We start from the raw sequence: 25103 nt of genomic DNA on the forward strand, positions 1-25103 counted from the left end.
ATACAGAGATAAAAAAAAAAAAAAAAAAGAGAGAGAGAGAGGTGAATCCTTGTTTAGAGGTATAACCAATACCTCTCAAGATTTCAAGAGGTCTGATAAAGTCCCAACAAGGTCCAACCAAAACTGTACTGTCCTTCTGGTGGCGCCATGCACTTTAGCTGTTGTACACTCTAACAGAGCAATGTCCAGCAGATAGGACATCCAAGTAGACGTAGCTGGGATAGATGGCTCAAACCAAAGTTTCAGGATAACCTTTTTGGCAGCAGTTAGGGCAGCAGACAAAATCCTCATCTGATTGACAGACAGTGATAGCGAGGAATCATCCAACAAAAGAAAAAGCAGCGGATCCTTTTGGATCTGAGTCTTTAGAAGATCAGTCAATATGTCCTGCACCGAGGACCAAAACATCTCAATTCTAGAACAGTCCCAGAACATATGCATATATGTACCTTGACTTGCACTGCTGCATAGGTGACATAAGGGGTCAGGCTTTCTTTTCATTTTATATAATAAACAGGGGGTGGCATACGCCTTATAGATTAACTTATAATGAATCATTTGATGTGCTGGGTTCTTCGAGGTAGCAAAACAATTTCTCCAGACAATGTCCCAGTCAATCAGAGTGTTAAGTTCTCTCTCCCAGAAGCTTTCAATCGGAATATTTGAGTACTGTCGCACCACAAGTGATTTATAAATTATACTCACTATACCTCTAGAATCCATACTAGAATCTATCCAGTTTATCATAGGATGAGGAGATAGTTTAGTCGACCAGGGTACACCATATGCTTTCAATGCAGATCTCAATCTTAAGTACAAGAAAAATGAGAATCCTGGGAGAGAGAATTCATCTTTTAAAATCTGAAAGGACTTGAGCCCATAATCATTGTATAGATCTTTCAAAGTGTAAATACCACATTCAACCCAGCATTTAGAAACAAACGGTTTGTTACCAGTACAAAGATTATTATTATGCCATATGGGTGTAGATTCACAGTAGAGATTTGACACTCCCATAATCTTTTCTGCTGCTTTCCAGATTTTAATAGAATTACTTATAATTGGGCCAAACTTTTCCAGCGCTTTCTTCGATACATTAGTAAAGGATAAATCTTGTAGACGTAATGGGTAAATAATATTAGCTTCTAGGGCCCGCCATGGCACAGGGGAGTCAGCATCCATCCAAGTCCTAAGCGGCCTCATTTGGTATGCTAGATAATAGGAATAAAAATCTGGTAGGGATAAGCCACCATGAGGTTTTAGCCGGTGCATAGATTTAAGTCGAATTCTAGGCCTTTTATTATTCCATAAGAATTTTGTTACTGCTGTATTAAGCTTTTTGAAATAATCAATAGGTGGAGCCTGAGGTAACACTGAAAATAAAAAACTTACCCTTGGAAGTATGTTCATCTTAATAGTAGCTATCCTACCATGCAGCGCCAAGCAGAGTGGAGACCAACAGAGAAGATTACTCGTGATCTTATCAAGGAGAGACTGATAGTTCCACTTGGAGATGCGAGATAATGAAGGAAAAACTCTAATTCCAAGATAATTAAACTGGTCACTAACAGGAATCATATTAGGTAAGGCTTGAATCTCTGATTTGGCAGCTAGATTGAGGGGCAGAAGTACTGATTTGCTCCAGTTAATTTTATAACCGGACAGTTTACCGAATGTATCAAATAATTTTAAGCATTCGTTAACCGATTCTGTGATGTTTGATACATACAACAAAACGTCATCGGCATAGAGTGAAATTTTATGGGACGTATTCATACAGCTTATAGGTGCTATTGCAGGGCATTGTCTAATCACTTGGGCCAGAGGCTCCAATGATAAATTAAAAAGCAAGGGTGACAGGGGACATCCCTGACGAGTGCCCCTGCCAAGACAGAAGGAAGGAGAAATAGACGAACCAGTAAGTACCCTGGCTGAACAATTAAAATAAATAGTTTTGACAGCTCGCAAGAAAAAAGAGCCAAATCCAAAATGCTCTAGGACAGACCACAGAAAATTCCACTCAATTCGGTCAAAAGCTTTCTCTGCATCCAGAGAAAGGACTGCAGAAGAAGCTGTATAGGAGTCTGCTCGTTGCACAATATGAAGAAGCCTACGTATATTGTCTGCCGCAAATCTCCCCCTTATAAAACCTGATTGATCATGGCTTATCAAGTCTCCTACACATCTATTCAATCTTAGGGCCAAAACTTTTGCCATCAGCTTAGAATCTGTGGACAGAAGGCTAATTGGCCTATAACTAGAGCATTCAAGTGGGTCCTTCCCTTTCTTCAGCAGCAAAACTATTAAAGCTGTGTTTTGGTCCCTGTGTAAAGCACCTGTTTCTAAAGCAAAGTTAAGAGAGTTGAGAATCAAGGGTGCTACTATATCCCATAATATCTTCAGTAACTCTGGGGGAATCCCATCTAACCCAGGGGCCTTATTAGTGCTCATGGAATCCAGGGCCGATTTTAATTCCCCGACTGTCAATGGGCTATCTAATATATTGCGTTGAGAGTCATTTAATTTAGGAAGATTTAGATGTTTAAGGAATAAATTAAAATTAGTTGAGTCAGTGCTGGATTCGGAAGTATACAAATGTTTATAATAGGATTCAAATGTCCTATTTACGTCCTTAGGTTGAGTATATACTGTACCCTCATGCCTTATAGCTGATATACTGGCCTTAGATTCAGCATCTTTCAGCCTCAAAGCCAACAGCTTAGAAGAGCGCTCTCCATGGAAATAATAAGAATGTCTTGTACGATGAATGATGAATTCTGCACGATGTAAATATATAGATTTTAATTCTGATTTAAGAACTTTAATTTCTTTAGCTTTAGATTCGCAAAATTTACCTTTTAGTTCTTTCTCTAGTAAACTGATTTGATTTTCTAATTCAATTTTGCGGCTCTCTCTACGCTTTTTATTAAAGGATGAAAAGCTTATACATTTACCCCTAATAAAACATTTAGTGGTTTCCCACAATACCTGGGGGTTAGAGACTGAATCTTTATTGATCTGCAAAAACTCTTTCAAGGAGCTGCGTAGTTCATCCACAAATGTACAGTCTTGTAATAGGGAGGTGTTGAATCTCCAGCGATTGTGTCTGGAGCCCAACGATACCGCGGTTAAAGATGTAAATATTGGAGAATGATCCGATAAAAGAAGTGGCATAATATTAACTTTACTAATAAAGGGAATAAGAGAAGGGGACATAAGTAAATAATCAATCCTTGAATAGCTCTTATGACGAGCTGAAAAAAATGTATAATCCTTAACACCGTCATTTTGTAAACGCCAGACGTCACATATGTTAGTGTGCCGCAAAAATGAATTAAAACACCCAGAAATGATTGAATCAGCCTTAGAGGCATGAGATCTATCTAACTGGGGGTCCAACACAGTATTAAAATCGCCCCCTAGCACCACAAGACAGTCCTCTAAACTCACAACTAAACGTAATAGTTCTTGAAAAAATAAGGGATCACCCTCGGTGGGTGCATATACAGACACAAAAGCATATTTAGTATTATATACGGAACCAACAGCATAAGTGATTCGGCCTTCTGTATCTCCACCCGATCTTATAATTGAGAAATCAAAATTACGCTTAGACACAATCAGCACTCCTTTAGTTTTGTTGGCGGCCGAAGAGGAGCATATCACTTTAAAGTACCTATTTTGAAAGCGATGCACGTCAGCTGCTTTCAAATGAGACTCTTGTATAAGGGCGAGATGAACATTTTTGCATCTTAGGTAATCTAAGCATTTAGTTCGTTTAACAGGGCTATTTAACCCATTGACGTTCCACGACAATATATTTATAGCCATATATTACTAAGGAAGAGTAGACCAGCCAGAACTGAGGCGGGAAGAGACAAAAGCGGTGATCCCCCGGAAAGATAACGGTGATCAGAACAAATGCATACACGTACACGTTTATAAACATACAAACATTACGCATAAAAAAACATGCATAATACAGGTTAAACTTACTTGGACGGTTTTGGGCATAAAACAAAAAGAAAAACAAGAACAGTAACAAAATGGGCAGTAAGCAAAGAGTTGGAACGCACTCTTCTACCTGCCCTGAAGTAACATTATTTGGATACGCGGCCAATTTAGCAATGCGGCTCGTCCGTCATCACCCAACCCGGTCATTTTCCGGATGAAAAAACAATCAAATTTTCTCAGTAAGGTCCTCCATAGGAACTGCAGATTCGTCTTCATTCACCTCAGATTCTCGTGACGCCGCCTTTACAGCTCCCTTCAAAGAAGATTTTACGGCGGGATCCAGATTGAGAGCGAACTTTTCAACCTCCGCTGGTGTCTCAAGAAGTGAAATCTTCCCTCGATGAGTAACTTTCACAACCGCGGGGTAAAGCAAAAAGGACGTTATTCCCAGCTGAGTTAGCTTCTTTCTCGCCGATGACATCGCTCTCCTCTTAGCCGAAGTATGGGTGCTGTAGTCTGGGAAGAAAAGTAGCGGCGTTCCCATATGAAGAATTTGTCCAGCGGCACGGGCTTCATTCAGGATCGCATTCCGATCTTGATAACGTAGCAACTTGAAGATGAATGTACGAGGGGTTGTTTTTGGCCGTTCGCCGCTATATATACGGTGGGCTCTTTCAATCTCCATTACTTTGCCGGCAAGGGAGGGAATCCATTTAGGGAGCTGATTTTGTATAAATCGCAGAGGGTCATCTCCTTCCACACCCTCTTTTAGCCCCACTAGACGGATATTGGACTGGCGACTTTTATCTTCGATTCTTGCCAACTTTTCCTGAAGGGAGTCCACCGCTAGCTTAATCTCCACGGTGTCTTTTTTTGCGTTACGGAGGGCTGCCTGCATGTTGTCAAAATTATTTCTTATCCGACGAACGTCCTCTTCCAAACCTCCAAGCCTCTCCGCAATCGGGGCGAATTCTTCTTTAAATAGCTCTCTAATTAAGCTGAGGTGCATCTTTAGCTCGTCAGCAACAATGGCGCGAAGTTCCCCCTCAGGAACACAATTAGGGTCTTTAACTCGCTTTTTCTCCGGGGAAGCCAGTGTTAATTGACGTTTTGCCATCCTTATTCGTTGCCCCGTTAGCAAAGTAATCAAAAACGAATCAAACGTTGGTGGTTTACTGAGAACAGATAAATTCAGGATACCGAGTCTGAGAGCAATCAAACTACACCGCCATTGCTATCCCGGAAGCCCCATATGTCTATCCTATTCTTGAAAAAAAACCTGGCTACGGGTTCTGTGCTTGGATAACTGAGACTTGTCATGGCACTTGTATACTGTTGTTGTTCTCTTGTTGGTCTGATTGCTTCTATTTTTCTCATTTGTAAGTCGCTTTGGATAAAAGCATCTGCTAAATGATAAAATGTAAATGTAAGCTATGGTAGATGCCAAAGACTTTACTCCTCAAACTAACAAATAAACGGTATAACACAACAAATGTGTTATGTACTTATTTAATGAAAACCAAACTGGTAAATGGAGCGTGTTGTGATGTTCGTTGATATGTGCACCTATCACCGAACATACCCTACAGCGTCTTTATTCCCTAGTTAATGCCATCTTACCAAAACAACATGATGGATGCTAAAGATGATTAAACTTTTTGAAATATAAACTGTGTTATTGTCAGAGGGTGGAAACCATGTACTGACTGCATAACACACAGACCAGGTGACGATATAAATACTGCATCTTTGAACTTTGAAACTGCCGTGAAATGTGCAGTAAGGTACTAATAATACAGTAATGCACCACAAAGATGAGAGGGTGCACAGGCAGGAGGCCCAGTAGATGGACGCACCAGGGTGGCTCCGGAAGATCAGGGACCCCAGATTATGGCCAGGGCTAGAGCACAATCTGGATTGGCCTACATGGCCATGAGAGTGAAAACGGGCAGCTCTTGGATGGCCAGGCACACAAGACTTAGACCTCCAAAATCACGGGACTCTGGATAACTGGACATGGGACCTCCATAACCACCAGACTTGTTAAGCAAAGAGAGCTCTCCTCTTCTTTCTCTTGTGAAGGTGAGGGGGTGGTGCAGAGTTGGTTTCCTCTGGGAAAGCTGAAGTTCAGTCAACCACCTCTGGGGGTGGTCTGGGGTCCTCAGGTGAAGCAGACATGAACCATTAATGTTGGGACTGAACCAGTACAGACAGGAGTGTCAAGATCTGCACACAGTGCACGAGAGAGTGCACAGCATCAGCAAACTTGAGACTGCAAACAAAGACAAGACTATATATGAATTCTTAGTCAATAAGCCAAGAATAAGTGCAACCAAAGTGTTTGAAACCTGCAACCTAATTTTGTGTTAAACCACCAGTTCAAGGCCACTACCTCATAGTGAATGATTTGGGCAAATCCTTTTCAGCTAAGATTTTTGGAGCCCTTCTTTTAATAAGGAACATAAACCACAGCACAAATATCCCTTACTAAACTCCACATGTGAGAACATGTATACATACACACATGGCCCTCATTTAGATCTATGTACTTGACTCATCTGTAAAAAAATACATCAGATTTAATGAAAGGTTTTCATGGCACAAATAATCAAATTCACATTAAATTTCTTGCTCGAATCTTACACTGATTTTGTTGGCGTGAAATAAATAATGGCAGGGCAGTGGTAAGATGACTTGACTGTTGTTGCCAGATAGGTTGTCTGTGGGGGTTCGATAATGATTTTCATCACTCTACAGGCAAGCAAAAAGAGAAATTTAAACATAAGATATGTGATGGATGGTCTTTCATCTCCCTTTGCTTTAAAGTGTAACTAAACCCCTGGTCAGAGCCTGACTCCACCCACTGACAATATTTGAAAAATGCTGAAAAGTGGGCAGATCACAGCGGAGATAGAGGGGACGAACCGAGGGCGGGGCTGAGCGAGTGCGGCGGATTGATTGACAGCTGCTGTCAGAGACGCTAAAATGGAGAGTGACTAAAGACGCTAGCTTTGCAACAGAGCGATCATTTGAAGTAGAGGACTTTTCTCACCTACCTTCACCTGTGGAATGGAGGATGTCGAGGTGTCTTCATATCAATTCGAGCAACTGGCTCAAACTGCGGTCTTAACTCCCACATCGTGTCGCTTTTCAGCGCGAGCTGTGTAGGGCTGGGTATTGTTCAAAATCTTTCGATAATAATAATGATGATAATAATTCATTCAATAATAGCTCATCTTTGACTCGGTTATACAAGTTCATGATCAGATTAGTGAACCCATGATTCTTTTGAGTCAATGTTTTAAAATAATCATTTATTTTGTTTAACGAAACCAGTGTGGAAACCAGTGTTTCACAAATAGATGTGAGGTGCAGGGCTCGCAAAATCGTTAGCCCCACCTCCTGGGGCTATTGTGTTTTCCAGTCCGATGGGCTATCGTGAATAGTGATGTAAAATTCCTAACTTCACTTGCTTCGCGTTATTCACTCGCTTGAAGGGGTGAAACGGATCATAGCCGATCGTTTGCATTTGTTTCTAAATATTGCTGATTCAAGCGTTTTAAACTATTCACGCGCGTTCGGAGCTTGCGCTCACTCATTCAAAGCAAGCGCTGTGAGCAGCATTTCAGACAATGCGCGTACAGAGAATGAATTCATCTATCGAGTATCGAAATTCGCTGTACTGGATAAATCTGTCTCTCTCTCTCTGTTTTTTAGACGACGTGAAAGGGGGCGTTTCAAGATACGCAATAGAGTAGACCAAACTAAACAGGGAGGGAGGGCAAAACACTCATCCAAACAAATGCATCATTAACACCGGCTTTGGTTTCAATACTATTATTGCATATGTTGCACATTGCTGACTCGGCATGACTTTAATAAATACTAAACTTTACTAAATACAGATAAATCTACGCTAACTTGAATATCTAAATAACTATATAATTGATATGCTAAATAGATGCTATAATCCTGATCCTGATCGTTTTCAATACTCGCAATTCCGACTCCTCACTACAGTGATTTTGACGGAACAAGATGGTTTTATACTGCCAGGGGCGTGGTAGCTCGTAGCAAGGGGCGTGGTGAGCTGGAAACTGCTTGCGTCACCTGCCACCGCTTACATCACTTGCCACCGCAACATCCAATAGGAAAAATCAACTGCAGTAGCCACCGTTCAACCTGAAGAGGGCAGCACTCAGACGTTTTTACACCATATGTTGTAGAATTAAAACACTTTATACTCAAATGTCAAAAAAGTTACTCGAAACAATGAACTAATAAAGCCCCATTCTTATAGATCATTAACTAAAAAAAGTTGGTTTAGGGTTTAGTTACTCTTTAAACTCAGAAAAATAAAATCTCTCAATTGTGATAGTCACTCAGAGGATAGGTGAAAATTAAACACTTGTCTACAACTTGTGTCAGACTACTCTTAGGTCTGAACAACTTGTATCATGTAGTTCTAATGGAAGTTCTTAGGGCTTGAAACAGGTTTCTTGAAGCAGTTTATTTTCAAACAAATTTTGTGTTGGTCTATTGTCACGGGAAGTTGGCTTTATTGTGTCCTTCACCCTAATCTAAGTGATGTGATGCCATGCTGAAGAAGATAGTGAAAACTCTTTCCATTCATCTTTCTGAGCCTCTGGTCTGAGAAAGCTGGAATGAATGATGACCTGATTGTATTTGCTTGTGGTGAAACTGTGTGTAATGCAGAAAGTAGAAAATCAGACCTTAATGGAATAGTTCCCCAGAGCTCTAAGAAAAAAAAAAAAGCTCTGTATTGCTCAAGATTTATAATTTTAAAGGGATAGTTCACCTAAAATTTAAAATTCTGTCATCGCTTACTGAACTGTATGACTCATCTGCAGAACACATTTTTTTATTTTTTTTGAAGAATGTTCAAAAGAAGAATGTTGAAGAATGTTTTTTCTGTCCCTCCAGTGAAAGGCCATTCAACCAAATTTCATCAAAAGTAATTGACTTTTTGAACAATGATTTTAGCCCATCCAATATGGTCAACGGCAGCTCATCCATACATTCTTAATGCACAAGAACAAACTTTCACAGTGATCTGTCATTAAAAATATTTTCATCTGTGTTTCAAAGATGAATGATTTTCACTTGGCTTTGTAACGAGATGAGGGTAAGTAATAGATGTCAGAATATTCCTTTTTATATGAACTATCCCTTTAAGGGTGGAGGCAATACACAAGCCAGTGATTGTAATTTTCTTGGAAAGGACTTCTGAAAAATCCTTGTTTTTCTCCCAACTCTTCTGTGTGATGTTTGTGATCATCTATTTCCAGAATACCTCAACTCAGTATAATGGTCACTTCACTTATTTTGATATCTGTAAAAACAGATAATTTTCAAATATGATTGGTTGTCTTCATTTTGGCAGACTGCTCTTTCTAAAGGCCACACATCCTCACATCCATTGGAAGTTCTAGTTGGCACATTTAGATGATTACTATCATTGTGCATTGGTGTCAAGAAGAAATAAATCGTAACATTTAAATCAATAAAGTGTACCCGTTCCAAAAACTAGTAAGCTGTCTCGCTGTTACTTTTTATATGTGCAGGATAGTGCTTTTGTCATAAATGTTAGCCATTTTGCTAGCTTATAGCAGCTTCTCTCCAGTATTTTGCCCTTAAAGTGATAGTTCACCCAAAAAAGAAATTTCTGTTATTAATTACTCATCTTCATGTCGTTCCAAAACTGTAAGACCTTCGTTCATCTTCACCACACAAATTAAGATATTTTTTATGTATTCCAAGAGCTCTCTGACCCTCCCATAGATGGTAAGGATCCTTACACAATCAAGGCTTAGAAATGTTGCAAGGAGATCATTAAAATAGTCCATGTGAGATCAGTGGTTCAATGCTAATGTTATACAACTACGAGAATACTTTTTTATTTTTTTGATATTCAACAATTCATCTCCATCACTTCACACTATAGTGCCATTTTGGTCAGCAGCCATGTTCATACATTGCATACATTGTTTACTCTACAAAATGGCACTATTGGGTTATGCAGAGGAGACAAATTGTTGAATAAAGTGGTTATTTTTGTTGGGGTCTTTTTCGCACACAAAAAGGATTCTCGTAGCTTTATAACAGTACGTTTGAACCACTGATGTCACATGGATTATTTTAACGATCTCCTTGCTACATTTCTGAGCCTTGATCATGTAAGGATCCTTGCTGTCTATAGGAGGGTCAGAGAGCTCTCGGAATGCATCAAAAATATCTTAATTTGTGATTTGAAGATGAGCAAAGATCTTAAAGCTTTGGAACGACATGAGGGTGAATTTTTAAAGGGGGGGTGAAATGCTCGTTTTCACTCAATATCCTGTTAATCTTGAGTACCTATAGAGTAGTACTGCATCCTTCATAACTCCAAAAAGTCTTTAGTTTTATTATATTCATAAGAGAAAGATAGTCTGTACCGATTTTTCCCGGAAAAACACGACCGACTGGAGGCGTGACGTGTGGGCGGAGCTAAAGAATCACGAGCGCGAGTAGGCTTTTGCGTTGAGAGCGTCTGGAAGCTGTGACACAGATCCAGAGGCTGAAATTTAACAAGAGCAGCATCAGCAGACGATGTCTCTATGTGGTATGTACTAAAACTGTATATATTTGCTTAGCGGTTTTGGAAAATGACTAAGTTCCACTTTATGTCGTCTTTTTTTTTTTTTTTTTTAAGCTGTACATGTGGAAAGTGCAGTTTGATGACAACATCGCATGTTGTTTACTTGATGTGCTTACGCGCCGATAGCTAAGTTAACAACACAGAGATATTTGAAGCAGTTTTACTCACCACATGCGGTTCCAACACACGATCGTGACCCTTTTTGGTTGGGACTGCATTATCCTTAAGAAATAAACGATGTGCAAACCCGGCGTCAAACTGGGCCTTGTTTGTAAAACAAGCATCTTCGAAATGCAGGGAACAAACAAAAACACTTGCACAACTCCGTTGATGCTCTGTAAAAATAAACTCCATCCACTGGTCCCTTAATGCTGTTTTTTTTTTTTTGGTAATCTGTGCAGGGTTGTCTTGCCCTGGCAACCAAAAACACACTTCTGTGACATTTCGCGACGCTCTCGCTCTGATCAGTGAATGTCTGTGCTCAGCCTCTCAGTGCGCTGCTATACGGGAGCGCGCGCTCTTCCGGCAGAAGTGCCCTTAGGACCCATATAAGGAAATTCCGCTCCATCTAACGTCACACAGAGCCATACTCGAAAAAAACTTTCAGAAACTTGTGACAAACCGGAAGGAGTATTTTTGTTCCAAAAATACAAATTCAACGTACAAATTAATTTTTTAAACTTTGTCCATGTTTAGCATGGGAATCCAACTCTTTAACAGTGTAAAAAACTCAGTATGCATGAAATAGCATTTCACCCCCCCCTTTAATGACAGATTTTCTATTTTTGGGTGAACTATCACTTTAAGGACAAAATATTGGAGAGATGCTGCCAGCTGAAGCTAGCAAAATGGCTTACATTTATGACAAAAGCCCTATCCTGTACATACAAAAAGTAACAGCGAGACAGCTTACTAGTTTTTGGAACGGGTACACTTTATTGATTTGAATGTTAAGATTTCTTTCTTCTTGACACCAATGCACAATGATAGTCATCATCTAAATGTTGATGAATCGAAACGGAGATTCTCTCAGATCTCTTCTTTGCTCATTCACACTGCGTGATTTTCACTCGCATGAACGAGTACCGATTTGCCTGTGATTTCAGACTATCGTCGATTTCTCAAAACCTGTCAGCGAGCCAAAAACTGGTCTAAAATCGTGCAGTCTGAACTCCGCTTAATAAGTTGCAAATTGGTCCTCCAGCTGTTCCCTATATGTACATTTAACACTTTCAACATTTGATATGTTATCTATATTCTATTGTGAATGAACTATAATTTCTGAGATTTGTAAATTATTCCATTCCTTTTTTACTCACAATTTGTACAGTGTCCCAACTTTTTTTGGAATTGGGCTTGTATTTCAATAGTGTCTATTCTATTCCATTAAAATGTACGAAATAAATGTGGTGACTAGTGACACTTTCTCTTGTGCGTCTTCTTCAGTGCTGTAGTTTCATCTGCTAAATTTCATCACTCCTTCTCTGTATTCACTCTCAGGATGTGGACAGTTTGCAGATGTATCTGGAGGAGGTTCGTTTCTTTGACCTGTTCAGCTACAGTGAAGAGGAGGGTGGCTGGCTCTGTTTCATGTGCAGTAACCCTGAGAAAGCCACAGGTAAATGAGATTTGCTTCCTGTTGGTCTTGTATAAACACATGCACACAATCAATGAGTCAAACCTATGACGATATCTCAAGGTTATTCAGTTGCAAATAACCAAACTTAGTCCCTGATGAGTGAGAGAAGTATTGGTGAGTCTTTTCAATGAATCAGTTTCTGTTCACAAAAAAGGTCTTAATGATTCGTTCACAGCTTGTGCTTTATCTGGTTCCTCGAGGTCAACTTGCTAACTCGATCCGGTCACAGCTGTTAACAGCTCACTAGAGGGCAAGATTATCAGTTAATAACAGTCATGATTTTAAAAGAGTTACAGTTGATCCTTCTCTGAAATTAATGATTAGCGGCTACATGATTTTGCAAAAGCACATCAGGACTCCAGATGTCACATACTGATTCAGTCCTCTGTTAGTATTTCTGAAATCTGTTTTCCATGAGGAGAAGAAAGAAACAAAAAAAAGAGGAGAAGGTGGTTTGTCTCGTTTGTGTAGATGAGATTTACATCAGTCCAGCAATAGGATGTTCATCATTTAGACAAAGAGGCTTCTGATCCCATTCAAGTGCATCCAGAATTGCTGTTGCTTTGTTTTGAATCTTATCCAGATATACAGATGTGCTTTTCCACAAAAACCAATTACACTACAATGGAGAAGGTTTTTGCCTCTGGCCTGAATTTTTACCTAAAACAATGAATTATATTGTAAATTGGTGCACATGGAGCATGGCTATTTCATCTGAGATCATTTATAGGCATTTGAATCACAAAAAAAAAGAAAGTCTCAGGTCTGAGCATTGATGTTGCTGAAACACGCCATCGTTTTCCATGTGTTTAACAGAGCTTCTGCATTGCCGTTGGTGCAGGTTGCGTAATGAGGTCTAAAACAATGTGTTTCTATAAAAAATAGCTTAATTGCTTCATAAGTTTCATCAGAAGGTCAATGTAGTTTGTCTAGCTTCACCAACAAAGATTTGTGTGACTACTAACTAATTAAAATCAACACAATGCAAAACTATTTTTTCACAATGATATTTTAATATATGTAATCAATTGAAATATGTTAAATGAAAGTTTACTTAATATATTTGGATCATTTTTGTTTGTAATAACTAATATGTACATTTGTAAAGAGACCAACACAAACAGGGGTGCGTCTCCGGTACAGTGACATAACTAGCTGCTAAACCACCATAGTATGCAACGTTGAAGAAATTAACTAGCTTCTTATCCCACAAAACTTCTAATTTACTAGCACTTCTAATATTTTATGCTCAGTAGACAGTATTTGTAGGCTTTGGGTCTTTACTTTGGTTTTTGGTTGTTATTCATCATGTTTTTCTACTTTTAATATTTTACACCCCCAGAGTTGGATGTTAAAATTGTTCACTGCTGTTTGGTGGAGTATTGGATTGCTACAGTACATCAAATTTTGATGCCGTCACTTTTTATTTCAAAAAGCAAATGTTTAGGCCACAAAGAGACACTTTAATGAGAAAGGAAATGTTTTTACACAACCACTATCCAGCAGCCAAGGTGGGAATAAAAGACTCATTGAAACCTCAATAGCAAGAGCCGCTCATTAAACGAGGGTTGTAGCACACATTCTACCTCTTTTCTACTTATTTGGAATGTGGGACAGTTTCCATTAGCAGAGAAATGTAATGATTCTTAATAGAGCGAGGTGAATGTTTACAGAAATAAGGATTTGGGGAAGGGTAAGCAAAGCTTGGACAGTCAGCACATACCTTGGCAGTGTTACGGTCTGACAGAAGTCTGGTGTGTCATCAGCTCATAAAGCATATTCTGTGCTTTGAGAGTGCTCCAGAGTCCGGATCAGACATTAATAAGAAATTCAAACAAGAGGGAGAGAATGCAGTTATACAGCTGCAAAACTACCGATATGATGCTTGCTGTGGAAATTTCATGAAGTGCATCCTGGCTTTTGGCTGCTTTTCTTTCACTGTCCTATCTAATTTGTATATTTCAATTGGCATTTTAAGTTACGCAAGAAAACTGTATAATTTTTTATGTAAGCATTGCCTTTAGAACAAATGGTTTTTAAAATCATAAAATTCAATCAGGTGTGTCTGAACTAAAAAGAGTTTGTGTCATTTGTTGCTTCCAAACTATTTGGAAACTGTTTGGAAACTCTGGAAGATATTATTTTATTAGTCTACACACTTTGTTTAATGTTATTTCTATTGCTATTACTAACTAAATTTTTTTAAAAGCAAAGTAGAATCCACTTTATATTAGGTGCCTTTAACTACGGTGTTCTTACATTTAAATTGATCAATTGACAAAAACGGTGGTAATACATAGATGAACACTGCTTGAAAATATAGACATAACCAAAACAAGGTGCCTTTTTATACTACAGGTATCAATATTTTACGTGTGGCATCGATACATCGTATCATGAGACATTTGATCAATGTATCGATCTATATCGATGTATCGTTAAACCACTAATAATTACATGCACTTAACATAATGCTAACCATTTATTTAGTACATGACATGTACTTTAATATTATTCAGTACTTAAATGTACTGTATAATTACACTGTAACAAGGATGCTAACGTTCATTCATGTATTAATTTTATTTAAAAAAAAATCATTATTTGTATTTATTTTATTTTATTACTTAACCTCTTCAAAACCCCAGATAAACTCTTAAACCTTTATCTTATGTTTTGTTTTCGACATGGAGTTGGATGTACTCCAACTTTGCTAAAATATGTGAAACCCTGTCCATTAAATCCTATAGAAGTGAATCCACATTCTCAGCAGGAGTTGCTGGAATCCTGTCTTATTGTCAGAGCTTCTTTCTTTAGTTACTCTAAATCAACAGTAATGCAGAACGGGTTCCAAATCCCAGAGAAAAATCTATAACATACACCAACCAGCAGAAAAATAAATACTAGCCTTTCTTTCCCTACAGTGACTAGGAATAGCCTCATTGCATACATTTACAATTGTAGGAGAACTGGAATAAACAATACTTACCTCAAAAGATATAGTGATGTATTGGTAACATAGTGCTCCAAACCTCTTACTCAAACTCTTTTCCCATTGGGCTTTTTTTCTTGCTGTGCTACATGTGAATTGGAACTGCCAAAATCCAGATTTCCAAATGGGCTGCATCCAAATTAGTATAATATACTGTTTACTGCAGGTTTGTACTTCGCTTGTGATGGGAGAGCACATTTGAGTGCGTCACAAACAGCTACAATGCTTTGGGACATTTTGTAATTTCAGAAAGACCAAAATTCCTTGCTTTTAACTTGCTGAGCATCAGTTTTGGCCTCTGCTCTTATCATAGTGTATGTTTCAGTTTCATGACCACAAACAGACAAACTCATTTTTAAGTACAGTATCATATTCGCAATAAAATAGACAGAGAAGCCAAACAAATGTAATGCAGAATCCATCACAGATGCTTTTAATATTCTGGGATTTACAAAACATACATTTTACATTTATTTTGCTCATGTTCTCACACAGTCATTCAAGTGCTTTGATTCATGCATGACAGAGAATATCAGAAAAAGCTCAAATTATTTGGAATTCATAATAGAGAATTATTGTGCTGCTTATGGGATGAACATACACTAATTCAATTATCACTCATTACCAGCACTGTAATGCAGACATCTGCAGAAAACTTTGGGTTGAAATAACCAGAACAACAATTATCTCCTCTAAGGCTTTTCATTTGTTCTTCCAGTTTGAAATTTGAAATTCTGATTTTGGCTGTACCACTTCAAGTGTATCCGACACCCAATACATCATTATTGTGAAATGGAACTGGATCTTTCGGAGAGAATCTCTGGAGAGAGTAGAAGAGGAGTTAGTCCTTATAGTAAGCATACAGGAATGATCTTGTCGCGAACGTGACCGGACAAAGACTGGGTGCGTCTGTGTGGCTTTTGTATTGCAGCGTTGATGAGTGGGTGATGAGGAACAGGTGGATGTGATCTAATGCTCAGGTGAGGGTGTGCTCCTGAGGGCCGGGAATCCCGACGACGTGGTGGGCGTCCTCTTCCCCTGGGAGCTGGTCGATTGGGATGAATGGAAGGTGTCAAGTAAGGTGGGATCCAAGATGTCGTTGCGTTGGTACCCAGGAACGTTCCTCTGGACCGTGTCCTTCCCTGTCCACTAGATATTCCAGCTGCCCACCACGCTGCCGGGAGTCCAGGATGTCCTTGACTGAATAGGCTGCGCCGTCATCTAGGAGGAGAGGAGGGGGGGCTTCCGTTTCACCAGGTTCTGTGGAGGGAGAAACAGAAGGATGGTGAGGTTTAAGGAGTGACACATGGAATGTGGGGTGAATCCGGTACTCAGGAAGGAGCTGTTTATGAGTTTATGCGTGACCGGATTTATCTGCTGGGTGATGGTGAACGGGCCAATGAATCTGGGACTGAGCTTGCGGCAGGGTAGATGCAGGCGGATATCCCGGGTGGACAGCCAGACCTTCTGACCGGGTTGGTAGTGGGGAGCCTCGGACCGGCGAAGGTCGGCTGTCGTCCTGCGTCTGCGAAGTGCCCGCTGTAGTTGGTGATGAGCCGCGTCCCAGACCCTCTCGCTCTCCCGGAACCAGTAGTCGATGGCGGGGACATCCGAGGGCTGTCCTGACCAGGGAACAGAGGTGGTTGGTAGCCGAGTATGCACTGGAAGGGGGTGAGTCCGCTGTTGGGTTGACGGAGGGAGTTTTGTGCATACTCAGCCCAAACCAGGAATTGGTTCCAGGAGTTCTGGTGGCCGTGGCAGAAGGTACGGAGGAAGCATCCGATCTCCTGAACGTTCCTCTCCATCTGCCCGTTTGACTGGGGGTGATAGCTGGAGGATAGGCTGGTGGCCACACCTAGGAGGGTATGGAATGCTCTCCACACCCGGGAGATGAACTGGGGGCCTCGATCCGACACAATAACTTCTGGGATGCCGAAGTACCTGAAGACATGGTTGAACATCAATTCAGCCATTTCCATGGCTGTAGGTAGGCCCTTTAGAGGATTTAGAAAATCTATCCACTATAACCAATATACAGGTGTTATTGTCAGAGGGTGGATGGTCCGTTATAAAAATCCACCCCTAGGTGTAACCACGGGCGATTAGGAACGGACAGAGGAAGGAGTTTGCCAGATGGTAGGTGGCGAGGACTCTTGGACATGGTGCAGCTGGTACATCCACTCACGTACCTTCTGACATCCGAGGCCACGTTGGGCCACCAGAAGTGTTCCCTTAGCAGCGAGAGGGTTTCATTGACCCCCGGGTGACCAGTGCCAAGTGACGTATGCGTGGAGTGGATGAGTGGAGTGCGCAGTGTCCTGGGGAGGTAAAGGTGTCCCGGTGGGCAACCCGGCGGGGTGTTATTAGGAGGTTCGGTTGGAGGAAGAGTCTCAGCTGACCATGTGATTGGAGTGACGATGACATCTGGACAGAGCATCGGCCTTCATATTTTTTACCCCTGGGCGGTAAGAGATGGTAAACTGGAAGCGGGTGAAGAATAACGCCCAGCGGGCCTGTCTGGGGTTGATTCTCTTGGCTGCTCTAAGGTATTCAAGGTTCTTGTGGTCAGTGAGAACTTGAAATGGGTGTTTGGCTCCCTCTAGCCAATGTCTCCATTCCTCCAGGGCAAGTTTAATGGCTAGCAATTTCCGATTCCTGATGTCATAGTTTACCTCCGCCGGGTTGAGTTTCCGGTAGAAGAAGGCACATGGATGGAGGGGGCTGGGATTCCCCTGCTACTGGGAAAGGACCGCTCCCACTCCGGTGGTTGAGGCGTCCACTTACACCACTAAAGGTCGATCGGGGTCCGGATTTTTTGTCTGATTGGAGCAACATCATTAATAATATCCAGACATCAGTCAACTCCTCTGTGTCCAAGGGGGTCCGAAGCCTAGATGATAGAGATTTTAACAAGAAAAATGATTTGCTGTCAACTAATTTATAGGAAAAGACAGGTCTATGGTCAGATATATAATTATCCTCTGTGACCACATTAATAATTGATAAGCCCAGGGATAAAACCAGATCAAGAGTATGTCCATATCTGTGTGTGACATCACAAACAACCTGTGTTAAGTTAAAAGAATCAATGAGATCAGAGAACTGCTTTCTGAAAGGGTTGGATGAGCAACACTCATGGATGGTTATTATATATACGAGGCTACATTTAAATCTATCCTTATAAAGGACAGTATATAAGTATTTTTTACCGTGATGTTATTTAAGCCCTGGTAATCAGGGCTTAAATGCAAGGTCACAGGGAACAAGGTCTTAGCAACAAAAAAGAACCCTGCCCCTGCTGGAGAAGAAGAGGGACGAGTGAGCCCAGCTCCCAGAGAATAAGAAATAGATTTCTCCATGGCCTCCCTCTCAGGAACAGAAAGAGAGTGTAACATGCCCTCAGGCAGAGAAGTACCTGGCACTAGAACTATGGCACTAGGTCTATGTCACTAGGTGTGGACGAAGAGAGGCAGCCCTGGACTTACTGAATACCTTCTTCTGGTCGTGGTTCTCCCTGGGCACGTTTGACAGGTTCACCACCTCATCCTGCAACGAAACACAAGAGACAGGAATAAGCAGACTTACTTAGAGCCAGTTTGGAACTCTGATTCCAATCCACAGCAGGGTTATGTCAAGTAAGCCACGGGTGGCCCAACACGACAGGCGCCAGTGGAGAGTCAGTGAGAAAAAAGTTGATTCACTCTGTGTGATGTGAGAAACACCAGGCAATGACTTGTCTATTGAGACCTTGACAAAAACCCATTGACTAAGAGGAACCATCAGAATGAGAAGGTGTCTAGCGAGTGCAAAGTCCAAAAAATTATCTTCCAATCCTGAGTCGAGTAACGCTCTGCACTCGTGGTCCCTGGTTGCCCATTGCAGTCTTAACAGGAGGAGAGTTCTGGATGAGGGTTTCTTACATGAGGTTCCAACTGACAGCAGCCTCAGACTTGCTGTCAGGTTTGGTCTTTTACTGGGCATTCAGCTAAGAGATGTCCCACGGCCCCACAGTACAGACAAAGCCCTCGTCTTCTGCGGCGCTAACTCCTCCCAGAAAAAGCGAGCTCTCCCCACCTGCATGGGCTCGTTGTCGAAGGAATGGCTGATCGCAAACCCAGGTTCCATAACAGAACAACCAGGAAAACTCAAACACAGCAGACTCTGATTACACTGGTCTCGTTGTTTCAGGCATGAATCCACAAGTAAGGCTAAATCCATGAGGCCGTCCAACATTCCTGGTAACTCCAACACAAATATTTTCTTTTGAATGCGATCAGCCAGCCAATGCAGGTACATGTCTCACTGCACCTCCTTGTTCCAGTTACACTCCACTGCCAGAGTCCGGAACACGATAGAATAGTCTGAAACAGTTCTGTCTCCTTGCCTGATATCAGCCAGTCTCCTAGGCGCCTTGTGCCCTGCCATGGCTTCATTTCCTGGGACAGGCAGGGGAACTTGGAGCAGAACGGATGTTGGTTCTCCCACACTGCCTTTCCCCACAGCGCGGCCTTCACAGACAGCAGTTTCAGCACGAACGCCACTCTTGATTGCTATGTTTGTGAATGTTTGTGGCTGAAGTGAGAAGAACTCACAACTCACAAACAAGACAGGGTTAGCTCTCCTTAAATAAAGCCTGATAACGAGCTGCAGCTGAAACTGATCAGGTCACAGCAGCCGCACAGAGACACACCCACTAACGCACACATAACATGCACGGGTGAGTAAGTGAACCCAACAACTGTGACATATTCAATGTATCAGTCAAAAAACTTCAATAAAGGAAACTGCTCACTTAAAATGTAATTAATATGAGTGAATTATTTCCAATTTATCTCAGTATCTGCAGAGGACTTCTTAAATTAGCCCTCCGACTATATACAGCTTGCTGTAAGAACCACTGGGACAATAACAATAACCGTAACTGGCATTACAATATATCAAATAAAAATAAACATCATATATGTGGGCCCCCACACACACATGCATTCATCAACCCCAACCGTTGCAGGCCTGGATTGTTGCTAGGATGCATTGTGGCTGATTCAAATACAAAACTGCAAAATAAAACAATGCAGAGTGCCTCATTGCAAGTGAATAGCAAAGGGTTGAGCGTGAAAATCACTTCGCTCAAGACTGCGATCATGAACTCTCCCTCAATTTGTATCCAGCGTTGCCAGAGGAACTCTAAATCTCTCTGGGAATCAGAGTGCTATCTGGGGTTGCAACACTTCATCGATGCCGGAGAAATTTGTAATAAATGCCAATCAGCTGTCTTAATAGTCCGTAATCAAGCAATGTCCTCAACATGCTCACCATCTCTCTCGACGAACCGTACACAGACACTTGTAACGACCGGCTTGCCATACAAATGTAAACAATGCTGTGTGAGACACTTAGACTATAAAACTTGCTTGAAATACTAATATTTAAGACAGCGAACTACACCAGAAACGCGGTCTAAACACTGACAGATGTATTCTTGCTGAACCTATACCTACTTCATAACAAAATAGCAAGTTTAAGACACCGTAACAATCACTGATCAAACAAAACTCGAGTCTTCTCACTCTCTTCTCCTCCTGTCATTCAATGGTTCTTCCCTCAAAAATGATCTTAATCCACCAATCAGAATACACCAACCAGTTGTTGGGAGGATTACATTTACTAACCAATCAAAATGAATGATTTTGCTTACCCATATTTGCATACTGAAGGTTATAAATATAGGTGACCACTCTTAAAAATAAACAGTAAAAAAAACTTAAACGTGAACATTTACAATCAAAATACACAGGGATTAATCACACTAGAAATAATGTATAATCTAAAGCAGTGGTTCTCAACTTTTTTCCCCCAGGGCCGCACTATGGTCCAAGTGCAAGTCTCGCAGGCCGCATGCATATCATTTACATATTTCGTCACCAATACAAACCAACCTAATTTATAATATTATAGCCTAAATATTATGATATCTAATTGATTACATTCAAAGAAATAAATAATTCTACTCTCCATAAATAAAACACCTGATGCTGTAGGAGTAACAGCTCAATGAAGTTGCGAAGATGCAGTCTCTAAGCAGTCTCATGCACGGGAGCATGACTTTATTGCAGAAAATGTGCGTTCACAAATGTAGCCTATATTAATCCAAATATGGAAAGCACTTTCTAATTTAATAATATGAGGTTGCCTTCAGAGATGTTTTGCCACATTTCTTCAATTAAGGATGATTGCTGCATAGTATGGGTGTTTTCATTTGCCTGAACTTCTTGCGGGGCAAACCGAAAATCCAGCACTTCTCCATCACTACTGATACTCTGACTATTCTTGTTTGTATGTGTTCATTCGCTTGCATTTCTCCCTTAAAAACAAATTTGGCCATTCTGATGCTCAATTTTACCAAACTAATGGCTGTTGATGAATATTTGAATGGAATTCTGCCAAAGTGCGCGCTTGTATGTGTTCGTTAAATGCATAAACATTATGTGAGTAGGTCTGCTCATGTCTGAAAATAATATATAAAAAACTAAATAATTTAACATAAAAACATTAGCATATAGCTTATATTTCTTTAGTACATTTTATAATTAATGTAAAAAATAAAATTAATTGTAAAACTGAAAGTTTTTTCTTCTTTTTTTTCTTTTTTAATTGTGTTCAGCATGGTGGACTGCATTTTAATTCGTGGGTTGATCAGTGGGTTGTGAACCACTGATCTAAAGGCTTAATTAATCCAAGTTTACCCAGGGTTACACTAATTTAACTAAAAAACAATGGCCCCTTTTTTGTTTTCCGGAAAACTGAGGCAGGTCCAATCAACACACTAGTGTTCTCAAATACACCATGGACTTAACTTCTGCTAGTTGGGATCATAGTTAGGTGATTATCAGAGGGCAGTCTTGCTTAATCTTAAGCGGGCTATCAAAGCGCTGCAGATTCTCATGTTTTCCTTGCTGAAAAAAAAGGAAAACTCAGACAATGGGCTGCTTTGTACCATCTTGGAAAGGCTATAACACAGCTTCCTGTTTAACTGAAATAGACCCATGAGAGATCTGTGAAATGCTTTGTGTAGTTCAGACAGACCCAGCAAACACAGGCAGGAGACAAAATATTCACAGTGCCTGAAGCACACCAGATATTTCAATATGATAGTAAACACTGGGCAACACTTTACTTTGTCTAATGAGAAAACTTCACCCTTAATTCTCTGTGTGTGTAAATAGCATGCAGTCCAGAAAGAGGATAGCAGTGTTAGTGAAGAGTATTGTTTGGTGTTGAGTTTCTATTTTCCTTGGGCAGAATATAGTCAGTTTTACACATGCTGTCTTTACTGGTAAATTATGCTTTAGAGGTACTGTGTGAACAGGACCTTTTCAGAAATACTGATTAATCAGTTTTGGTTATTTTCCGGTATTAGAAGTTGTAACATTACCAGTAAATAACAGGTAACATGCTATGTATGAAAAACGAAAAAAATGTAATGACTACACATGAACACGCTGACAGAAGAAGTCTGCTTTGGGTCAGTCATTATATATATATATATATATATATATATATATATATATATATATATATTAGGGATGCACCGAAATGAAATTCTTGGCCGAAGCCGAATAATAATGAAATGCTTGGCCGAAGGCCGAACGCAGTGTTTCGCATTTTTTCCATTTATTTTGCCAATTTTTTCACCATTACAATAATTAAATAGTAAAAATTTGCTTTTTACTATTTTGTGTTGCTTTTCAGATAAATAAATCAAATAACAAAAATACAATTTCAAAATATTTATTTAACACTGAACATTTTTGAACATTCCAGCAAATATTATACAAACAAAGCACAATATAACTTAAAATAAATAAATTAGTAAAAAAAAAAAAAAGCCCCCCTTCTTGAATAGCCTATGTTAGGCCAATAACTGACTGCTGAAAGAATGTAACTCTGTATGTCTACAACAACAAATGTGCATTGAATAGTGCAAAAAATGTGGATGAACCCACAACAAATGAATAACTGTCCTAGACAGAAGCCTACTTAGCCTACTTCTTCAGGAAAAGTGGCAGGTTCTTCTTTATGAAAAGTAGCTTCTCTGCTTTCTCACATGAAAGTCTACACTGAAAATAGTTAAATTTTCACAAAATACATAATATAAAATATAGGTAGTAACACTTTACAATGTTTGTTAACATTATTGCATTAACTAACAATGAGCAATACATTTGTTATGGTATTTATTAATGTAAGATTATGTTAATGTAAGATAATAAAAAATATTTAGTTCATGTTAGTATAAGTGCATTAACAATTTTAACAAATAGGCCTACCACTTTTGATACTTTTTAATTCAAAAATTACAAATGTGATACTTAATTTTAATACTGTATTAGTAAATGTTAACATTAAGATTAATAAATGCTTTTAATAAGGGTTTTTCATTGTTAGTTAATGTTAAAAATAGAAACTACTTATAAAGTGTTACCATAATCCAAAATATAAATAAAATCTTAAATTAATTCTATACAAGTAGCCTACCTGCGTGTTATCTGCGCCAGATCGGGAAAGCGGCCTTGATTGGTCCTCCAAAATTCGAGAGGGTTATTGCTCCTGGGGATGGGGACTTCTGAGAGATACCCATCTAACTGTTCAGCGGTCGAGCTTGTCCTCTGTCTTGCAAATGGGTTATTCTCTTGGAGGATCTCATCGAACATGTCAGACAGCGAGACTGTTCACGGCTCATCTGTAGTACGAGCCCTTTTAATCTCTGCGCTGTTTTCATCTCCTGCGCTGTGAATCACCTGACCGTCTCCATCACCTAGCGGCTTTCCCAAATCCAGAACAATGTCTGCAAACAGCCGATTTTGCCTCTTACTCTGACACTTTAAAGTGCTTCCACACTGCTGACATGTTTGCTGCATAAATGTTTGACATGTTTGCCTCTCACTCTACGCGGGTTATTTGATTCCGTCATTAAAAACGTCATTGTTCGACAAAATTTATTCGGCCTTTTTACTTACACCGAAAGTGGTTTTTTTGGCTATTTTCGGCCGAATAATTTTGGTTGCCGAACATTCGGTGCATCCCTAATATATATATATATAGTTTTTCTATGTAAATGTGTGTTATTTTGAAGTCTGATCATTGTGTTGTGCTTTCCCATCTTTTCCTTTCATCAGCACTGTGGTTCTGCAGTTGTGTACTATTGTGTGGCGTCTTGTGTTTTTACACACAGACACATGTTCTATGCGATCATCTTCTTATACCTATCATGCAAAATTAACAAATTATCAAATTGGAAAGTTAACTTAATCACTTCTCTTGTAAAACAGCATAATTTCTGGTAACTGACATCACAGAGTTCTGGTGTTTTGGTGCTAATGTGTGAATGGTCTCTTAACTGTAAAAAGCCAAAAAAAAAAAAAAAAAACATTATTTATTCATTTTTTGTGAACAGCTGATTTTGTGTATTTACCAGAAAAGTTATTCTATGTAATTTGCTGGCATTACTCTGTAAAAAGGGGCTAATGTTATAGGGCTTGTCATATAAATTTCAATTGATCATTTACTCTCATCCTCATTTCATCAAAACATGAAAACACAATTACAACTTCTGTGATTCTTCATCATGTTAATGATAACATTGTCTTACCATTTAATTTTTACTCTTTCTGCTCAGTTGTTAACCAGGATGGCCAGCCACTCATTGAGGGGAAGCTGAAAGAGAAACAAGTGCGCTGGAAGTTCATCAAAAGGTGGAAAACTCGTTATTTCACCCTCGCTGGCAACCAGCTTCTCTTTCGAAGAGGAAAATCGGTAAGTGTCTCATTCACAAGACCACAGAATGTATTATTTATGCATTC

The 25103-nt window shown here is 39.8% G+C and overlaps 1 protein-coding gene across 1 annotated transcript in view; it reads left to right on the forward strand.

The window, feature by feature from the left end:
- The window catches only part of veph1 (ventricular zone expressed PH domain-containing 1), a 146859-nt gene that overhangs the window by 114753 nt on the left and 7003 nt on the right, over positions 1–25103 (forward strand). Inside the window, exons 12-13 of the mRNA XM_026287911.1 lie at positions 12113–12230; positions 24920–25056. Of these exons, the coding sequence (XP_026143696.1) occupies positions 12113–12230; positions 24920–25056 (255 nt within the window). The remainder of the gene's footprint in view (positions 1–12112; positions 12231–24919; positions 25057–25103) is intronic.

The sequence above is a fragment of the Carassius auratus genome, chromosome 18 (genome assembly GCF_003368295.1).
Source record: "Carassius auratus strain Wakin chromosome 18, ASM336829v1, whole genome shotgun sequence".
NCBI classification, from domain to species: Eukaryota; Metazoa; Chordata; class Actinopteri; order Cypriniformes; family Cyprinidae; genus Carassius; species Carassius auratus.